Source organism: Hyaena hyaena, unplaced genomic scaffold (genome assembly GCF_003009895.1).
Source record: "Hyaena hyaena isolate Hyena2069 unplaced genomic scaffold, ASM300989v1 scaffold_364, whole genome shotgun sequence".
NCBI lineage: Eukaryota > Metazoa > Chordata > Mammalia > Carnivora > Hyaenidae > Hyaena > Hyaena hyaena.
Genome location: NW_024080996.1, coordinates 1,320,070 through 1,342,106, shown reverse-complemented (window position 1 = coordinate 1,342,106; position 22,037 = coordinate 1,320,070). Strand labels below are relative to the sequence as shown.

The following is a 22,037-nucleotide window of genomic DNA, read 5'->3' as shown; positions in this document are numbered from 1 at the left end:
CCATCTCAAAAAAGGAGTACTTGATTAAACTGAAATTCAGAATCTCACCCACCTTAGGCCAGAAGACACTGGGGCTTCCTCATCATTGTTATTACCCCCATCATCATGGAAGAGCAATTTCAGGCTCTGAGGATTTGGTTCTTTTGATTCAGATAGAATTCAGCCCACACCTAATTGCTGATATTCCCTGGAAATCTTTTAGAAGTACAGATCATAGCTTCTGATTATGACTTTTAGTTCCCTCAAACAGAAGATGAAAAGTCTTTATTATTATCACTTCTGCCCCTTGGTAAGCCACAGAAGATTTAATGTGAGTGTGACTATATAATGTACTCAGTTATAAACAAGGCAGAAGCTTGCTCAGTGTGTTCCCCAAGGAAAATTTCTAAGTGTAGTCAGAAACCATGGGAATTGTATATACACCCTGGACCATAATCTGTCTTCAGTACCTTAAGGACTCAATAATTTGCTCAATTTTTCTCTTCCCTGTAGCGGCTGTACAACCCCTCAAAGAAGAGCTAAAAATAAACTCCCGTTTCCCACTCTGCAAGATGGAAGCCTAAATCTCTACTTCTGTACATGACACACTGATTCAAAAACAATTTATGTATAGATTCCCTTTGTAAAAAAAATCTAGAAACTGGTTAAGAAAGTGCCTTACCCAATTCATGCATGAAACCAGGCACATTGAAGCTGTTAGGGAAATTCAAAATACCTTCTTTCATAATACCTATCTTGGCATAGCACATGTGATTGGGACAAAACCCCTCAGCTCCCAGCTACTCCCTGGGAAAGGTAAGAGGTGCACCATACATTCAAAGCCTCAAGTTTTTTAGGAGCTATTATAAGACTAGCTTCTATAAGGCATGTCTCAGAAAGGTAGGGGCCACGGGCCATAGCATAGTTTAGCTGCACAGGTGACAGAGGACAAAGAGAGCAGTTTTGGCTAGAACTCACAATAGCCATCTGCCCCCACTTACACACTCCCTGCTGACTCAGCCCAGAGCTAGCAGTAAAGAACCCTTCCTCTAACCATGTATCTAATGACCCAACTTATTAGGGGGCTGCCTGAGGAACTGACTTTAGTATTACTTGTTTTAGAGTGCTGATGGGAACTGACATACTCCAGAAGCAATGAAGCAAAATGAACAAAGAAAGTAGGATAGACTGACATGAAGTGTAAGAGGCTCCCACCATGTGGCCAGGCTTTTTGTGTGGGTCTTCTAGTACAAGGCTAGACCACGAAGATTAGGATAGGTGGACATTTTGTCTAATGTCCAGACACAAGCCCAGAGAGTCTAAGTATTTCCCAGAAAGAACAACATAACTATCCACAAACTGTCCCTAATGAAATGGAAATATGTCATTTATCTAACATAGAATTCAAAACAGGTATAAAAATGCTCACTGCAGTCAGAGAGTAATACATGAATAAAGTAAGAATGTCAACAAGACACAGAAAACTCCAGAGAATACCAAGCAGAAATCATGTAGCTGAAGAAAAAAATTACTGAAGTGGAAAATTTACTAGAGGGTTAAAACAGCAGTCAAGGTCCACAAAAGAGTCATAGAATTTTTAAAAAATTCATGTGAAATTATTCATCAAAGTATCAAAATGAATAAAGAATGAAAAATAGTAAAGAAAACAAAAGAATTATTGGAGTGTACCAGATAGACCAATGTATGTATTTTACGGATCCGAGAGAGAGAGAGACAGAGAGAGAGAGAGAAATGAGAAATAACCTGAAAGATTTCTCAAAGGGAAAATGGGTTAAAAACCCCCAAATCTAGAGAAAGAAATGAACATCCAGATCTAGGAGGCAAAAAGGATACCCCTTGCTAAAAAAGATGACTTCAAACAAATCTACACCTGGACACACTATATTCAAATTACTGAAAAGTCAAAGACAAAGAGAATTTTAAAAGCACTAGGAGAAATGCAACTTATCCCATTCAGTGAAACCACCATAAGAATATCAGTGAATTTTCCAACAGAATTAAATGGATTTCAGCAGAAATCTTGCAGGTCAGAAGGGAGCGGGAAGATCTATACAATGTGCTGAAAGAAAAAAGTAAAAATGCCAACCAAGAATACTGTAAATAGTAAAAGTATCCTTCCAAAAGAAGGTGAGAGAAAAATTTTTTTCTCAAACAACAGTTGAAAAGATTCAGCACCACTAAACCTGACTTATAAGAAATGCTAAAGGGAGTTCTTCAAGTTGAAAAGAAAGGACACTAGGGGCGCCTGAGTGGCCCAGTCAGTTAAAGCATCTGACCCTTGATTTTGGCTCAGGTCATGATCTCACATTTCCTGAGTTTGAGCCCCACACTGACAGTGTGGAGCCTGCTTGGGATTCTCTCCTTCCTCTCTTTTTGCCCTTCCCCTGCTCACTCTCTCTCTCTCTCTCTCTCTCTCTCAAAATAAACATTAAAAAAAAGGGAGAGAAATGAAAGGACATGAAACAATACCACATTAGCCAAAGAAAGTCCAAGACAAATTGATAAACACATAGAACAGTACAGAATACTGTATTATAAAAGTGGTGGGTAAATTTCAATTTTGATACAAAAGTTAGAAGAGAAAAGTATTAAAAAATAGCTATAACTAAAAATGTTAATAGACACAAAATATATGTATGTATTCGATAAAGTATCTTTTGTAAATGCAAGACACCAGAAATATTTCCTTAAATCAAGGCTACAGCCCCTGTCAATGTATATGAGCATATGAACAAATAGGAAAATATGTGAGAATGTGTGTTAGGCTTACACATATATATTGAAGGGGAGCTCTATTATGATAAACATCTATATTAAAAAAGAAGAGAGATTCAAATCAACTACCTGGCTTTATACCTCAAGGAACTGGAAACAAAAGGAAAAAACCAGAAATACTTCAGATAGAAAATAGAAAATCATAGTAAAATCAATGAAAATAAGAGCTGTTTTAAAAGGTAAATTTGACAAGCCTTTAGCAAGTCTAAATAAGAAAGAAGAGAAGAGCATCTGGGTGGCTCAGTCACTTAAGCATCAGACTTCATCTTAGGTCATGATCTCCCAGTTTGTGGGTTTGAGTCCCGCATTGGGCTCTGTGCTGACAGCTCAGAACCTGGAGCCTGCTTTGGATTTTGTGTCTCCCTCTCTCTCTGCCCCTCCCCCCTCTTTCCCTCTCACTCTCTCTCCTTCAAAAATAAATAAACATTAAGAAAAAAGAGAACTTAGATAAGTAAAAGAAATGAAAAAGGATACAATGTAACAGATGCTACAGAAAGAAAAAGAAAAGGATAAGATTATATGAACATTTATACACCAAAAAGTGGATAATCTCAAAGAAATGGACAGATTCTTAGAAACATACAACCTACAAAAATGAATCAGGAATACATAAAAATTCCAAACAGAACTGTCACTGGTATGGTGATTATATCAATAACCTAAGATCTTCCAATAATAAAAATCCAAGCTTTAAGTATAAATTCTACCAAACATTTAAAGTAACAGAATCCTTCTCAACTCTCCCATAACATTAAAGAACTGGTAGACTTTCAAGTCCATTTTATAAGGCCAGCATTACCCTGATATCAAATCCAGACAAGGACACTACAAGAAAATTTGAAGTTAGTATGATGAATTCTGAATTCTTATTCATCTGAAGAAATACATAAGCATATATTTGCACACACACTTATATTTAGTAGGGGAGAAGGGCATCATTTGTTTACTCATATAGAGGGGATTGTCTCAGTAGTAAAAAAAAAAAAAAGCATCAGACTCTGAATTTCTTCAAATGTGTAAACCGCTCAAAATAAGTAGCTCCAAACATAAAACAATGACTTGTGTTCCCAAAATTATGGAATTTTTTTTTCATGACAATTCTAAAGGGAGAAAGATGGAAAAGATCACTTAGGCACTGTGCTAGCCTGTTTGGGCTGCTGTAACAAATCCATGGATTGGTTATAAATAAGAGAAATGTATTTCACACAGCTCTGGAATTGGGGAAGTCCAAGATCAAGGCACCAGGATATTCCATCTTTGGTGAGGTACCTCTTCCTGGTTCATAGATCACTGTATTCTTGCTCTATCTAGTATTATTTAGATAATACTAAACTCTAAAAAAAATTCTTGCTCTATCTAGTATTATTTAGATAATACTAAACTCTAAAAAAAAACGTGAAAAGAAATAATCAGAAAACATTTTGTAGTGAATGAAAATAAGAGCTTATCAAAACATGTGAAATATAGTTAAATACAGTGTTTACATGCAAGTTAGGCACCTAAGTACCAGTACTGGACAAGATGAGATATTTCAAGTCAAAGGTTTAAACCTCTTTGTCTTATGAAACCACAAAAAAAACATAAAAAAATAAATAAACCCAAAATATGCAGAAAGATTAAATGACAAATGTAAAGGGAAAAAAGCAATAAAATAGGAAAGAAAGGCTAATATATATAATCAATTAATCTAAATCTGTATTTTTGAGACCAATTAAGGGGATAATTCTCTAGTCAGATCGAATAGGCAAAAAAGAGAAAGGCACCCATTATCAATATGACAGAAATATGAGAGGTTGTTACTACAGATCCTATGGAGTTAAAAGGAGATATTATGAACAAATTTATGCTAATAAATTTGACAACCAATTGAATGGATAAATTTGTTGAAAGACACCAGCTTCCAAAGCTCACTTAAGAAGTAGGTAACAATAATGGCTTTCTACCTGTTAAAGAAGTAGAAATTTCAGTTGAAAACTGTCCCACAAAAAAGCACTGGATCTAGATAACTTCATTGTTAAATCCTCCTAAACATTTCGAGAAGAAATAATGCCAGTTCTACAGAGACTCTTGTCAAAAAAATTGAAAAGGAGAAATATGATGATTCATTCTATACAACATGCATTACCCTGTTACCAAAACCAAAATAATTATAAGAAAAGAAAACTGCAGGGGCACCTGGGTGGTTCAGTTGGTTAAGCGTCCAACTTCAGCTCAGGTCATGATCTCATCATTGGTGAGTTTGAGCCCCATGTTGGGCTCTGTGCTGATAGCTCTGAGCCTGGAGTCTGCTTCAAGTTCTGTGTCTCCCTCTCTCTGTCCCACTCACACTGTCTCTCTCTATCAAAAATGAATAAACGTTAAAAACTTTGAAAAGAAAGATTTTCAAGAAACCTGCAGACCAATTCCCTTCATAATTATAGATGCAATTTTTTACAGTTTTAGTAAATTGAACCCAAATATATAAAATTCAAAATAATAAAGGTTGATATTCAAAGGATAAAATTCAAAATAAAAAAAGGATAATATTAAAAGAATGAAACAAGCCAAACACAGCAAGAATATATGTGTAAATCATATACATAATAATGAATTTACTTGTAGAATATATAAAGAACATTAAAACTCAACAATAAGTAAGCAATGAATCAGGAAATGATCAAAGGATGGGAATAGGTACTTCACCAACGAAGATGGATGGATGGCAAATAACACTTATGAAAGATGTTTAATGTCATTAGTCATTACAAAAATGTAAACTAAAACCATAATGAGATACTATTACAAAACTTTCATTAGAAGAGCTAAAATTTAAAAAAATTTGGCTCTGCTTACAGCTGGGGAGAATGTAAAGCAATTGAAATTCTCATACCTTATTGATGGGACTGCATCACAACACAGCTTGTTTAGGAAACAATTTGAGAGGCTTATATAAAGTCATCCCCATCCAGGGTAATCACCTAAGTAAATGAATATTTATGGTCATACAAAATCCATACATTTATAGTCACAGTGGTCTAAAAACACTCCTAAAGTTCTTTTTCTTTCTTTTGTGTGGAGAGGCTCGGGGCATTTATAAATCTTAGCTTTTGATGTCACTCCAATAAAGATCATGATTTTCAACTGAGATTTTTCCCAGAAATGATTATTAAAGTATAAAAAATAACCATCAAGCACCATTGGTGGGAATGTAAAGTGGTACAGTCACTGTCGAAAACAGTCTGAAGATTCCTCAAAAAGTTAAAAATAAAATTCTATATGATCCAATAATCCCCCTATTAAGTACTCACCCAGGGGAAAGGAAAAGATACTTTTGAGTGTTTGAAAAGATATATACACCCTATGTTTATTGCAGCATTATTTACAACAGCCAAGACATGGAAGCAACCTAAGTGTATGCCAACAGACAAATGGATAAGGAAGATATGGTATAATTTGATTGCCTGGCTCTGGAGGTCAAGGGAGCTTGCATCCCTGGATCGTATGAGACTGTAACAATTAGAGAGTCAATTCTTTGTAGACCAACACATGGTAATATAAAGCCATAGAAAAGGGTGAGATCATGCTGTTTGAGACAACATAGATGGACCTAGAGTTATTAGGCTAAGTGAAATAAGTCAGACTGAGAGAGACAAATACCATATGAATCCACTCATAAATGGAATCTTAAAAAATGAACACACAAAAAGCAGAACCAGAATTGTAAATGCAGAGAATAAGCCAATGGCTGCCAGAGGGGAAGGGAGTGGGAAATTGGGAAAAATGGATTAAGTGGAGAGAGAAATACAAGATCCCAGTTATGGAATGAGTAAATCATGGGAATAAAAAGCAGAACACATGAATACAGTCAATGATATTGTAATAGGAATGGTAGCTACGCTTGTGAACATAGCATCATGTATAAACTTGTCAAATCACTAAGCTATACACCTGAAATGAAGGTAACATGGTGTGTAAACTATGTGCAAATAAGACAACATTAATCCAAATAGCACTCTGTTTTGAAGTAATAACAGGTAACATCATGTGAGTTATTTAATTTTGAGATTCAAGGATTTAGGGACCTGATATAGACAAGGGCTTATGCAGGAGCCATTACACAATTCTAAATCTTTAGGAAAGATATTGTGAATTGTTTATACACAAAGAAAACACTTTTTTACTGATGTCTTTAGAGAAAATATTCTATTCAAAATTTCACATCAGAGATTGCACATTTCCCTAGGGAAAATTAGGTAGAAAGCTTTTCCCTGCTCCATCTCCTTGTGCTTGCTTGATGTTTGGATACACTCACTAACACTTTAGCTAGTGACTTATTTGAAACACCTTTCAAAAAATACAGGGTGGGGGGCGCCTGGGTGGCTTAGTCAGTTAGGTGTCCGACTTTCGCTTAGGTCATGATCTCGTGGTTCGTGGGTTTGAGCCCCGCGTCGGGCTCTGTGCTGACTGCCAGCTCAGAGCCTGGAGCCTTTTTCAGTCTGTGACTCCCTCTCTCTCTGACCCTCCCCTGCTCACACTGTCTCTATCTCTCTCTCTACCTCCTAGAAATAAATAAAAACATTTAAAAAAAAAATACAGGGTGCCTAAGTGGCTCAGTCGGTTAAGCGTCTGACTTCAGCTCAGGTCACGGTCTGGAGGGTTGTGGGTTCCAGCCCCATGTTGGGCTCTCTGCTGACAGCTCAGAGTGTGAAGTCTGCTTGGATTCTGTGTCTCCCTCTCTCTTTACGCCTCCTCTGCTTGCACTCTGTCTCTGTCTCTAAAAAATAAATTAAAATGTTTAAAATTTAAGAAAAAAGAAATCTCAAAAATATATTACACCCATACACACTGTCTCCTACACATATGTAAATTTTCCATTATGACACACAGGATCATGTCATGTTTTAAAACAAATCACTTCATTTTCCTTTTTTCTTAGCACTTCTCCTGTCTTAGCTCCCTTCCATCACTCGGTTATTCATGTGTATCACCCAGCACACACCTTACCATATTTTCCTACTTGCTCACATAACCAAATCCTTTTCTAAGGGCTTTGTAACTGATTACAAAGTATACATTTTTCTCTGTTTATTTATTTTTAAAAGAGAGAGAGCAAGTGCCAACGGGGGAGAGGCAGAGAGAGACAGTGGAGAGATAGAGAGAATCCCAAGCAAGCTTCGCATGGAGCTCTAGGTGTGGCTTGAACTCACGAACCATGAGATCATGACCTGGGCCGAAACCAAGAGTCAGATGCTTAACCGACTGAGCCACCCAGGCGCCCAAAGTACATAATTTTAAATCTCTTGTTTTTGTAATTTAATGATTCTTCTTTAATTTGTTACTATCTCCTCAATATTCTGCCATGGATATATTATAATTTGTCCAATCATTCCATCTTACTGTAACTTCACTATTTTTCTGGATTTTCCACTATAAGCAATACTAAAATAATCACAATTATTTGTGCCTATAATTGATATACCAGTACTTTTACCTCACTAAAACAATTTTGTAAAATATTATCTTTCAGTTTAATATTAGATGGCTTTCCCAGAGGCTATAATAATTCATATTTCCCCAGGCAATGGAGGCGTCCCCTGGGAAATAGCTACAAACATCTGGGTTCCAGACCAATGTATGAAATCCTTTCTCAGAGATACCAGCAGGCTGTGGTAAGGCAGAGAGAGAGAGAAAGAGGACAGGAAGAGCCTCCCAAGCCTACATTCCTTGAGACCACCTCCATAGGCTTCTGGAAGTGTACCAGACCAGAAGCCTGCTCTTCAGGCCAACACTTGAGGGAAAGCAAAAAAGCCTCTTTCTCAGAAAGACAGAGGGTATATTTCCATGTGCTTTCTATGCAGAGCCCTTCATGTTGTAGTCTGCCAAGAAGTGACTCTCCAGTTATGACAGTCCCATGGGATTCAGAGATGCAAGTGCTCTTGACCTCCAGAGCCAGGCAATCAGAAGGCATCCCCTGGGATGCAGCCAAAAAGCTGGGGTATCAGTAGTGTGTAAAAGCTTCCTTCCTGGAGATACTGGCTCTGGGGAGTATGGGAGAAGAAAAGTGTGAAGAAGACATCCTCTAAGGTGGGGGGGAGGTATAAATTAAAGAAGAAAAAAGATTAGTATTTAAAAAAAAAAAGATGGCACTCAAGAGCTTTATAAAAGCAAGAAGGGAAGAAGGAGAATACAAAAATGATACCCACTGAGTAAAAACAAATTGTGGCCGCCAAGTTTAGCAAAATAGAGGGAGAGCACAAAAATGGCACCCACCTGGCACCTCAGTTCCCACAGAATACTCCAACAGAGCCCTGGCTCTTAATCTGATGATTAACATTGGCAAAAGAATGTCTTTCAGATGTAGTCTTGGCACTTTTTAAATGGCTGCATCTGTACTGGGCCCTGGAGCCAGTGAATTGCACATAAGCCCTCTAAGAAATGTTTCTCAGTTCACTACAGCCCTTGGGTCTCATGGACATGAGCCCCATTGGTTTTCAAAGCCAGATGTTTGGGGTTCCCCACTCACTTGCAGGTCTTAAAAGCTGAGGTGTCTGAGGAGGGGTATGAACACTTTGCTTCTCAGGAAAAAGAGTGAGTTTGCCAGGGGCTTATGGCAAGACCACATCTCAGTTTCTCTGTGTGGTCCTTTTCTTGTTTGCCAACGTGAAGGAGCTGCTCAACTAGTTTTCAGGTCTTTCTCAGAGGAAACTGTTCCATATGTAGCTGTAGATTCAATGTTACTGCAGGAGGAGGTCAGTTCAGGATCTTCCTAAATGGATTATCTTTGACTACATCTCCTAAACCTGTACACCTTAAACTTACACAGTGCTATATATCAATTATATCTCAATAAAGCTTTTAAAATGGGGGGGAAGGATACTGTTTAAGTAACATAGTCCTATTTTAAACTGAGAGAAAATTTATGGTCATAAATCTGGTTGGGTTTTAGAAGGTACATAGCACCACTCCCCACTAAAGTATCTCGATACTCCAATATTTTCATGAGATTTATTGAAGATAGAGTTAGAAGGAAAAAAATACAAGTATGGTTGATTTTTTAAAAAATTTCTTCTTCATTTTGGTGGAGTCACTCATAACCTTACTTATCTCAGGAAGTTAATTTTTTTTTAATGTTTTATTTATTTCTAGGAGAGAGAGAGAGACAGCATGAGCAGGGGAGGGTCAGAGAGAGAGGGAGTCACAGACTGAAACAGGCTCCAGGCTCTGAGCTGGCAGTCAGCACAGAGCCCGACGCGGGGCTCGAACCCACGAACCGCGAGATCATGACCTAAGCGGAAGTCGGACGCTGAACCGACTAAGCCACCAAGGCGCCCCAGGAAGTTAAATTTTTAAAAAATATATTCTAAGTGTACAGATACAGATCTGGTCATATGGTTGTCAATTAAAATAATAACAACAGTTCCACATCAGTGCTGAGTGGGGGGAAAATAAAATTAAGCAATGACGTACAGATGAAAATTCAGTTTACTGGTAAAAACAAAACCAGATACAGTTAAACTTGGTGGTGTCTGAGTAAAAATCTAAATTCAAAGCCATGTTTTTTAATCTTTTCATTGCAAAGCTTCCTAAGTTTTTACTAATGCTTATTTATTTAAATAATTTATTTTAAGAAACCTCTTACTTACACCTGATGAATCTCAGTATTTGCTAAAAGCTCCCAAATAATTCTAATGTGCAAGGAAAAATTAACCTGAAAGAATTAAATCATGAAGCCAACATATTAAAACTCAAGTAAGCTGACTTCACATACTAGACTCTTATGCCTCACTGTGACCATATGCAAGCATCATACTGCTAATTTAGCTAAAACACGAATTTATCTAAAGCATATTAGTTGGGCATCCATGAGGTACTAGAAGTTGAGGATATAATAGTTAACAAAGTTATGCTACATCCTTAAGATCTTGTACTTGAGTGAGGTATACAGGTATTTCTAAATAGAGATGCCCAGAACATTCTCTAGTTGGCAGCTTAGACTCTTCAATCAAATATCCACTCATTGATGCTCACTCAACTTAAATATAAAACTGGCTAACACATTTAGATTACTTTAGATTGACTGGTTTAAGTTTAGACACCAATCCTATTTTTGAAAGATAAGCCCGTCAATTGGTTTTAGATATGTGTGTGCATATTTAAATATAAACATAAATTTGTACATGGACTTGTGCATGGACATGTCAGCACATAAATGTCTGGCAACTCTGCAAATGTCAGGACTATATCTAGCTGGCCCCATTAGAATGAAAGTAGACATCTGTCTCCAGGGCATCGAAGATAACAAGTCTTGTATCTGTAGAGACTGACAGAGAGCAGTAGTTTCCTCCCTGAACAAACAAGATTGGGTTCTTTTTTTCTTAATTTTAATTCCAGTATAGTTAACATACAGCATTATATTAGTTTCAAGTGTAGAATAAAGTTATTCAACAATTCTATACATTATTCGGTGCTAATCAAGATAAGTGTACCCTTAATCCCCTTCACCTATTTCCCCACCTACCTCTCTCTGGTAATCATTTATTTGTTCCCTATAGTTAAGAGTCTGTTTTGGGGATTGTCACTTTTTTTCTTTGTTTTGTTTTTTAAATTCCACATTTAAGTGAAATCACATGGTATTTGTTGTTCTCTCTCTTATTTTGCTTAACATTATACCCTCTAGATCCATCCATGTCATGGCAAATGGCAAGATTTCATTCTTTTTTATGGCTGAATAATATTCCTTTGTGTACATATACCATATCTTTTTTATCCACTCATTTATCGATGGACACTTGGGCTGCTTCCATAATTTGGCTATTGTAAATAATGCTGCTATAAACTTAGAGATGCATGTGTCTTTTCAAATTAGTGTTTTTATATTCCTTGAGTAAAAACTCAGTAGCATAATTAATGGATCATATAAGACCAGTTTCACAAGACCCTCAGATTGCTAGATCAGCTCAATCCACCATCCTCACTGAGCATGTACTTACACTACTTAGAGTTCTGAGAAAAGTCATACTTAACTCCATTTCTTTCTGTGCCTAGAGCACAGCTGGTGGCATTAAAATATGGTTTTGTTTTCCCACACTTTTTGAGTATATGCTTGCTAAATGCAAAAACCCTCTCATTTTTTGAGAAAAAATCCACTTCGATATTCACTTTTTTACTGAGATTGACACATGAATGTAAAAAGCTTTTATAATACAATGTGATACATGCAATAGTTGAGTAAACACCAATGGGATGTCATCCAAGAAGGGAATCATTGCTCAGTATTAGAGAGTCAGAAAATATTCCTGGGAAGGTAGGACCAATGGGTAATAGTATAGGGCAAAACAAGAAGTAGTAATTCCAGGCAGGGAAAAAGAATGGGACAAAGGTCAAAATTGCATCAACTATAGAACAAATGTTCTGAGATGTCAAAGACAATTTTTCACTCTGTACTAGTTAATCCACAGTTGCTTATCAAGTATTTAGAATTCTATCATAGTTAACAATTTCCATTGTGAGCTATAATTCCAAACTTGTTTCACCCTGCAATGATAAACAATTCATTGATGCAAATACCTATAACTTAAGCTTTTGTTTGGATAGAAGTGAGGGTTTTAGAAATTTAGGGACTAATTAAGTGCTGTGTGTGTGTGTGTGTGTGTGTGTGTGTGTAAGGCTATCAGAAGGTCCTTGGCTGAGTAATGAAAGAGGAAATGAAAAGATATCACTAAATCTCTGTCTCATTAGACTACTAATTTGAGAAAGTCAATGTATAGATTCAAGTCAGAAATCCGTCAAAGTAATGTTACACTTCATACATTTCCCAGATCCAGTATCAGTGTCGGTGAGCACTTGTTCTTGGCTTTTTTTTTTTTTTTAACATAATTGTCCTTTTAGTTCTAGTTTCTCATGTTTATTTTACTTTTATCTTTCCTAGCAGCAACTGCCAAAACATTCGTTTTAACCACCTTTTCATCATCACATGTCACTGTCACTTTAAGAAATCAAATAATTTGCGGCACCTGGGTAGCTCAGTCGGTTGGGTGGCCTACTTCGGCTCAGGTCATGATCTCACAGCTCGTGAGTGAGTTCAAGTCCCTCATGGGGCTCTGTGCTGATAGCTCAGAGCCTGGATCCCGCTTCAGATTTGGTGTCCCTCTGCCCCTCCTCTACTCACACTCTGTCTCTCAAAAATAAATAAACATTTAAAAAAATTTTTTAAAAAGAAATCAAATAATTTATTTTGAACTCATGGTACCTTTTGAACACTATTTACAGAAAGACAAAAGCCAAAAAAAAAAAAAAAAAAAAAACTACATTATGAGTATATACACCCAGAGACCAAGGATCAGCAATTTATTCATCCTACTTTACTTAACTGAGTACCACAAACTTCCACCTTCAGACTCAGGTCCATCTTGATCTCCAGGCACAGTGCTTATCCAGGCAGGTGAGATTATAAAATCCTGTCATCCAATATGCTGGACTCAACACAAAATTACTTACTGCTGAATCACCTCTGAACTTGAATCACAATTGTGATACCTGATTCTGATTCAAACATATCTTTTATAGTACTTCCAATTACTGAGGCAGTCTTTTCTATATTTCTATATTTTCAAGTGGTTTTCATTATAAATATAGAAAATAATGCCTAAATAAGTTCTTTAAGGAAAATCTTTATGGAAAAAATGGACAGGATTCAGAAAATTAAATGATATAAAATGAAATAAGGGGTACACTCTATTTTACCATTGGCTTAAGCATAATGATGCATAATACTAGAAATCTATAAAATGAGACTGCACATTGACTTTCCTCCCTCTACAAACAGTGGTGAAATTATTAATCAGGTTAGTGGAGAGAACAGTGGAGAGAACTGGTCTATATTGTTCTGTAAGTATTAGCCTACATATGGTGGTCCTCTTCTCTGGGAGCCATTCTGTATTCTGAGGGTTGTTCCCATTCACCTGAGTCTTTATGCTCAGGCTTTGCTTACAGATTAGCTTAATGTTCCACTTAAGAAAAGCTTTAATCAAAATTTTGGAAACTTAATTTGTTGTGAAATGTATACACTTTAAGTATAAAATCACCCTTCACCAACTATTGTTACATTTACAGCTTATAATCACGATGTGGCTATAAGAATAGGTTACTGGCAGCGCACTGGAGTGCTCTATGTGACCAGTATGATGGTTGCTCCAACTATTCCTCCATCATAACTATTATACTCTTCTCCTGTCATCATATTACAGCTTTATTATCTAGGTAGGACCTCATCATCATCTGCATCCAGCCCACAGGAGGTCAAAGAGAATGTGGAAAAGGTAAACTTTTCCCAGGAATGGTGTCCATTATGTCTAGAACTCAGTCATATCACATATTTCACTGCAAGAAAAAGTGGGAGATGTCTGTTCTAGGATAAGAGGTGAACAGCTAGCAAACTCTGCCACAAGGGGCTAATCACATTGACTTCTATCAGATATCCAGGACATGAAGATTAAATAACATATTGAATGTAATAATTTACTGGCACTTAGTATAACACCCAAATATAGATTATTATAAGCTCTCTTATATCCTCCCATTTACTGCATAAACCTGTATCAAATGAAAACTTAGTCACACTTTCTAAATTAGACAAAAGATCTGTCAAATATAAAAAAAATGAAAGATAACTTTCTAGGCATTTTTCTTATTTGAATAGTTTGCTTCTATTTGTGCTCAGAGGAGTTTTTATCCACTAACTTTTGTTCAAGTTTCACTGGTCTTTTTAAAGTATGGCAAATATTGCATCATCATCATCATCATCATTTTTTAAAACACTGATAGATTTTGAATCAAAACACCAAATACGAAATCTCATTTCTACCGCATATTAATTGTGACTCGGAACAAGGCATGAATATCTCTGAGTGGTAATCTTATCATCTATGAAATTGGAACTGGATCCTCCTCCCTATTTACCTCAAAGTTCTTCCGTGAGGAACACGGAGACTGACAGATACAACACACAGAGAACACTGCAACAGCACACGCTTCCTAAGAGCAAATGTAAAACTTGCACATATCTTTATTTGTTAATTGGGTCTATTCAACCTTATGTCAGAGAGAGACTGAACAACACAGGTGATTCCACCAGCTATCCTACCTACTGAGAAAAATAAAAGTCTCTGCCTCTGAATTTAAAACTTCCCACCCTGAGTGAGACTTTAATGTTTAAACATGCATTATTTTGTATAACAAAGCCCTGCATATAAACCAATGACTACATCTAGTGCTAGGCTAAATATACAGGGAAATATCCCAATGCTAAAGAGGAAAATCAACTGTGTTAGGCTTGTGGAAGGATACCATGTCTGTCCCCAACATAAACATGTGCTGACATAATCAATTTCCAGGAGTAATGTTGACCATATAAGATCAATTTTAGAATTTCTCCTTGTGTGCAATGTAACTCTACTTTCTATGTGAATATCTATCTTTATATCAGTCTTTTACATGTCTTATTTGTTTGTCATACACATCACATTGCCAAATATTTTCAGGGACTTAGCAGGTAAAAAAAAAGTCGGATTTTTTTCTAATATAAACAAATGAATGATTTAAGCAACAACCATTTCCTTTTCCTGGATTCACCAAGAGCTTCCAACACAGTCCTGCCTCTCTGGAGCTAGGTACTTAGATGTTCTTGCAAAGGTTAAAAGTGGGTTCCTTATGATGAGTGATGTTGAGCATCTTTTCATATGCCTGTTTGCCATCTGGATGTCTTCTTTGGAAGTGTCTATTCATGTCTCCTGCTTATTCTTCACTGCATTATTTATTTTTTGGGTATTGAGTTTGGTAAGTTCTTTATAGATTTTGGATACCAACTCTTTATCCAATATGCCATTTTCAAATGTCTTCTCTCATTCCCTCAGTTGTCTTTTAGTTTTCCTGATTGCTTTCTTCACTGTGCAGAAGTTTTTATCTTGATGAGGTCTCAATACTTCATTTTTGCTTTTATTTCTCTTGCCTCCAGAGACATGTCAAGTAAGAAGTTGCTGCAGCCAAGGTCAAAGAGGTTGCTCCCTATTTTCTCCTGTAGGATTTTTATGGTTTCTTGTTTCACATTTAGGTATTTCATCCATTTTGAATTTACTTTTGTGTATGGTGTAAGAAAGTTGTCTAGTTTCATTCTTGGGCCTGTTGCTGTCCACTTTTCCAAACTCCATTTGCTGAAGAGATTCTTTCATCCATTGGATACTCTTTTCTGCTTTATCAAATATTAGTTGGCTATACATTTGTGGGTCCATTTCTGAGTTCTCTCTCCTATTCCATTGATCTATGTTTCTGTTTTTGTCAGTACCACACAGTCTTGATTACAGCTTTGTGATACAGCTTAAAGTCAGGAATTGTGATGCCTCCAGCTTTGGTTTCCTTTTTTAATATTCCTTTGGCTGTTCAGGACTTTTCTGATTCCATACAAATTTTAGGATTGCTCGTTCCAGCTCTGTGAAGAACGCTGGTGTTATTTTGATAAGGATTGCACTCAGTGTGTAGATTGCTTTGGGTAGTATCGACATTTTAACAATATTTATTCCTCCAATCCATGAGCATGGAATGTTTTTCCATTTCTTTGTGTCTTCTTCAATTTCCTCCATAAGATTTCTATAGTTTTCAGCATACAGATCTTTTACCTCTTTGGTTAGGTTTATTCCTAGGTATTTTATGGGTTTTGATGCAATTGTAAATGGGATTGATTCTTTGATTTCTCTTTCAGCTGCTTCATTACTGGTGTATAGAAAAGCAACAGATTTCTGTGCATTGATTTTATATCGTGTGACTTTGTTGAATTCATGGATCAGTTCTAGCAGATTTTTTGGTAGAGTCTTTCAGGTTTTCTATGTAGAATATCATGTCATCTGTGAAGAGTAAAAGTCTGACTTCTTCCTTGCTAATTTGAATTCCTTTTATTTCTTTTTGTTGTCTAATTGCTGAGGCTAGGACTTCTGGTACTATGTTGAACAACTGGTGAGTGTGGACATCCCTGTTGCGTTCCTGATCTTAGGGGAAATCTCTCAGTTTTTCCCAATTGAGGATGATATTAGTTAAAATATAAATTAAAGCCACAGTAAGTTACCACCTCACACCTGTCATAATGGCTAAAATGAACGACTCAGGAAACAACAGATATTCGTGAAGATATGGAGAAAGGGGAACTGTTTTCACTGCTGGTGGGAACACAAACTGGTGCAGCCACTCTGAAAAACAGTATGGAGGTTCCTCAAAAAATTGAAAATAGAACTACCCTACAACCCAGAAATTGCACTACTAGGAATTTATACAAAGGATACAGTGGTGCTGATTTAAAGGGGCACATGTACCCCAATGTTTATGGTTACCCCACCAACAATTGCCAAATAATGGAAAGAGGCCAAATGAAATCTTGCCTTTTGCAACAACATGGATGGGACAAGGGGGTATTATGTTAAGGGAAATAAGTCAGAGAAAGAAAGATATTATATGAGTTCACTCATATGTGGAATTTGAGAAACACAACAGATGAACATAAGAGAAAGGAGAATAAGATAATAATAAGAGTGGGAAGCAAATCATATGAGACTCTTAACAATAGATAAAAAACTGAGAGTTGCTGGACTGGAGATGAGTGGGGGAGATGGGCTAGATGGTTGATGTAGATTAAGAGGGAACTTGTGTTGAGCACTGGGTGTTGTGTGTAAGTGATGAATCACTGGGTTTCAGTCCTGAAACCAATATTGCACTGTATGCTATCTAAGTGGAATTTAAATAAAAACTTGAAGACAAATAAAATAAAAGTATCCTAGAAAATATAATAATTGTCACTTGATTCATAAAACTGAGGATTTTTCTAGTAGCATTGTTTTTGCTTTCCTAATAATAATTATAATAATAATAACCAAACATCCTTTCCAGAAAAAATAACACTGTCACAGTTTGGTTTATTCACCTAATCTTTCTTTTAGTTGTCATTGCTCTGCCAGAAGCAACTCAAGGTTTTTGTATGTAAAGATCCATATGAAAGTATACAGAACCCAATAAAAACAGGAGTGATTTAGTTGCCCCCAAGTCCTCTAACCCTGTGGATTTAACTTTAAAAAAATATATCAAATAACTTATATTTCCACTACTTTCTGATCACCATATTTTTAGGGCCATCAGGAAAAGAGAGAGTAATGGTTAGGGGTTTTCAGTATTCATCATTTTTCTTTCTAAATTCCTTCTTCCTAATTTCAAATTACCCCTCACTATTTTATCTCCTGAAACTGCTGCCCTCATTCTGCTTGGTTCCCCAAATGTGCCTACAGCTTTTTGTTCTTCACTCCTAAAACACTACTAATATATGGATATTATGCATTATAATTCTATCAAAGGTATATGAAACTGAAATATGTTACAGTTCTCTATAGAAGAGGATACAAAATCAAATTGAAACATAGATTCTAATTTTCATAACTACTCTCCACAATGAAAAACTGACATAATTCTGTGTTCCTTTCTCTCCTGTGCCCTATTCTCTAAATTACAAAAGCTTACAAACATTGCAAATTCAGGCTTTTATTCTGAGTTTGCAGAAAAATAACCTCCCTATTTGAGCCAAACGTCTCCCTAATATACCAGCCCCCAAGGCATCCTCTTTCCCAAAAGAATAACCATCAAAGTGTTTTCTTGAACAGAATATGAAAAAAGTAATACCCACACTGAGAGAAATTCATGAATCATCTTGGAATAAAGTACAGTTAACTTTCAAATTTGCAATGTTTTATCATAGTACTTGCTTACTGTAACAAAAATAGAATAAAGTAGACCAAACAGACTACAAAGAGTAGTCGACTTGAAATCAGAAGGCTAAGACTTAGTGCAGACTTTTACTTAACGAAGGTGTGTGACTTCAGGGAAATCTACTCTGAACTTCACTTTTCCATCTGTACAAATCATCGATGTGTTCATTTGTCTCTTCAAAGGTAAAAAAGAAAAGCTTGCCAAAAGACACTTTAAACATAATGTTTACACATGTAAAATGGATTAACTTTGATTGCTTTTATGGAATCTTCAACCCCAGGATTTAAAGGAGACATACTGTTGACAGTTGGAGGATGGAACATAGGGAGTACAAATAATATCTGATATATGTTTCTAATACCAAGTAGCAGGTAAAAACACTCCCAATTATACAATGTCACTCCAGTGTTAACTAAATCAATACTTCAATATAATCAGTCCACCATGTTCCAGAGGAAAAAACAAGTTCAATATGACTACGGGGGGAAAAAAAAAGACATGTTTCTTACTTAATGCTATTACTAAACAGAACAAGAAGGTGAAGAAGATATTGTGGTAATGCTGAGGGAAAAAAATCTCCACTTTATTATATTTTAAAGAACACCTACTTTATACAACTAAAAATAACTTATGAGACTCAAACTTCCTTTACCATGCTAAGGAAAAAAGAGGCTAAGAATATTTCCACTAAACATACTTTATTTAAACACACAGTATCTCCTTGCATGCAACTAACTGCACAGACAGACACAGTTTTTAATCAGAATGTTCTATTACTCAGAGTTTTCATTAGAGCAAGTTTAATGTCTTTGTTTCTCAAGCTGTAAATGAAAGGGTTCATCAAGGGAACTATATTGGTATAAAAAACAGAGGAGATTTTCCCCTCATTCATAGATCCAGCAGAAGATGGTTTAAGATACATAAATGCACCAGATCCAAAGAACAAAGAAACAGCAATTATGTGGGAACTGCAGGTGCTGAAGGCTTTGGACCTGCCCTTGGTGGAGCTGATGAGGAGGATGCTGAAGAGGATAAAACCATAAGACACAAAGATGGTGACACTGGGCACAATCACATTGATGCCCACCACGATGAAAACCACCAGCTCATTCACGTAGGTGCTTGTGCAGGAGAGCTGGAGCACGGGGAGGATGTCACACAAATAATGGTTGATGGTGTTGGCATCACAGAAGGTCAGTCTCAGCATGCATCCCGTGTGGGCCATGGCATCAAAAAATGCCACTGAGTATGAAACAAGTATAAGGCTGGAACACACTTTAGGGGACATGACGACATTATACAAAAGTGGGTTACAGATGGCCACATAGCGATCATAAGCCATTGATGTCAGCACATAACCTTCAGAAATACCAAAAAAACTGAAAAGACAAAGCTGGATCATGCACCCCTTGTAGGAGATGATATTCTTCTTTGATGTGAAATTAAAGAGCATTTTGGGTGTAAACACAGAAGAATAACAGAAGTCTATGAAGGACAAATTAAACAGGAAAAAGTACATGGGGGTATGTAGATGTGAATTCAGCCCAATTAGAGTTATCAAGCCTAAATTTCCCAATGCAGTGACCACATATGTAACTAGAAACAGGTAGAAAAGGGGGAGCTGGAGATGTGGTAGGTCTGTTAGCCCCAGCAGAATGAATTCAGTCACAGAAGAAGCATTCCCAGGCACCATTCTACTCTAAGCGAATCTGTGGACACAGGAGTAAAATGTTACACACAAAAATTCAATTTTTCCCACCAAATGTTCTCTCATGAGAATTGGGTATGTACAAAGAATATCAGACTAGCCCAACTCTGACCCACAGATTTGCTTTACCATTATCATGAATCAAGTGACATGAGCATTCTCTCTTTAGAGTCTTTATAAGCTGTATATGCAAAGAGCATCAAAACTGAGCCTACAGTGTGAAGGCCAGCGTTTCCATATGCCAACATTACTTCTATGAAAAGTAAAGGTTAAGGGAGAAGATTGGACTAAGACAGAATCGCCTCCTCTCATTTCATTTCTTTGAGCATATGATCCCTCCCCTAATCAGTAAAATTGGAGGCGGCAACCCCACCAACCTAGTGCTGGCCTCTAATGGGGATTAGACTTGGTGTGGTGGGAATGAAGAACATTGTTTCTAATCCAAATAAAAGACCAGGCTCTAGGAGAGTTTAAGTTCCTGCTCCATGCTACAGAGTAAAAACGATAAATTTGGAAGAGTGAGAGTTCCATCCATGGAACTGACCAATAAATTTCATCCTTTGAACCCAATAATATCTCTGAACCTTCCCTGCACCACCACCCTCCCCTCCAACAGATTCTTCTGTCAATTTCACTTGAGTCAGAGGACTGCAAAATCTGCAAACTAAGTGGCAGGTCTTAGATCCCTGGCCTTCCATCACAAAAGGAGGATGTTGATATAAATGGAATTCAGAAACTCACCCTCCTTAGGCAAGAAACCCTTGGTGCTTTCTTAACAACATTACCTCTGTGGTCCTGAGAGGGCAGCTTTAGAATCTGTGGCTTTGCTCCCTTTGGTTCTATGAAGACAGAGCCCACTCTTAATTTCTGATGTGCCCTAGAAATCCTTCTGAACTATAGATAAAAATTACTGATTTTGAGTCCTCTCAAGCAGCAGACAAAAATAAACAGCCTTTATTATTATCGCTTTTGCCACTTAAAATTCACAGGAGACTTATGGTGAGTGTAAGGATATAATGTGCTCAGTTACAAACAGGGCAGCACTGAGTCTCTTCCGTTGGGAATAATTTCTGCGGTGTAATAGGTATTGAGGGGATTGTATTTTCACAAAGGACCATAACGTGTCTTCAAAGCTGTAGGGACTCAAAATTGTATCCAAGTTTTCCTTCCAGTGTACGGAAGGGACATCCCCCAAAGAGAGGTCAAAAATAAATTCCCATTTCCCATTAAACAAGATGGCAGAAGAGGAGGCCCTAGACCTCGTACCCTGAATGAATACACCTATTAAAAAATATGTCGTGTACAGATTGTTTTTGCAAATAATCCAGACTAGTTAAAGCAGTCCTGCTCTCAGTAAAAGCATGAAACTAGTCACACTGAAACTGGTAAGGAAAGTCAAGATGTCCTCTTGTTCTAATAATTATCTTTGCACAGCACTGATGAAATCATACACTACCATTTGTTCTCAGCTTCACCACTTAGGTGGGGCCCCAGGGCACTCCACATCCAGCCAACAGAAGGAAAAGAAAATGTGAAAATGATTTTTATAGTCTACCCTTAGGTGTTTCCATTTATTGTGTAGGTCAGTATAAAATAAGAATATATTCATACATTCTAATTTAGGCCTTAGAGCTAAGGCTCAATTTCAATGAGCTTAGAGCTAAGCTCATTTCAAATATGAAATGTCAAAGATATTGTTTGACATTTTTCTTAGTTTAGCATATTGCTTTTGTGTTCAGAGCCTTTTTATTCACTAAAACTATTCTCATGTTTCACTGAT

General features: G+C 36.8%; 1 protein-coding gene across 1 annotated transcript; it reads right to left on the bottom strand.

Moving 5' to 3' along the window:
* Positions 1-17,597: 17,597 nt before the first annotated feature.
* LOC120243930 (olfactory receptor 147-like) lies at positions 17,598-20,263 on the bottom strand. The gene is made up of 2 exons (XM_039250167.1): positions 19,327-20,263; positions 17,598-17,617 (listed from the first exon to the last, which is right to left on the bottom strand). The coding sequence occupies exons 1-2, from the start codon at positions 20,240-20,242 to the stop codon at positions 17,598-17,600; spliced, it is 936 nt and encodes a 311-aa protein (XP_039106098.1). The 5' UTR covers positions 20,243-20,263.
* Between the last annotated feature and the right edge of the window lie 1,774 nt (positions 20,264-22,037).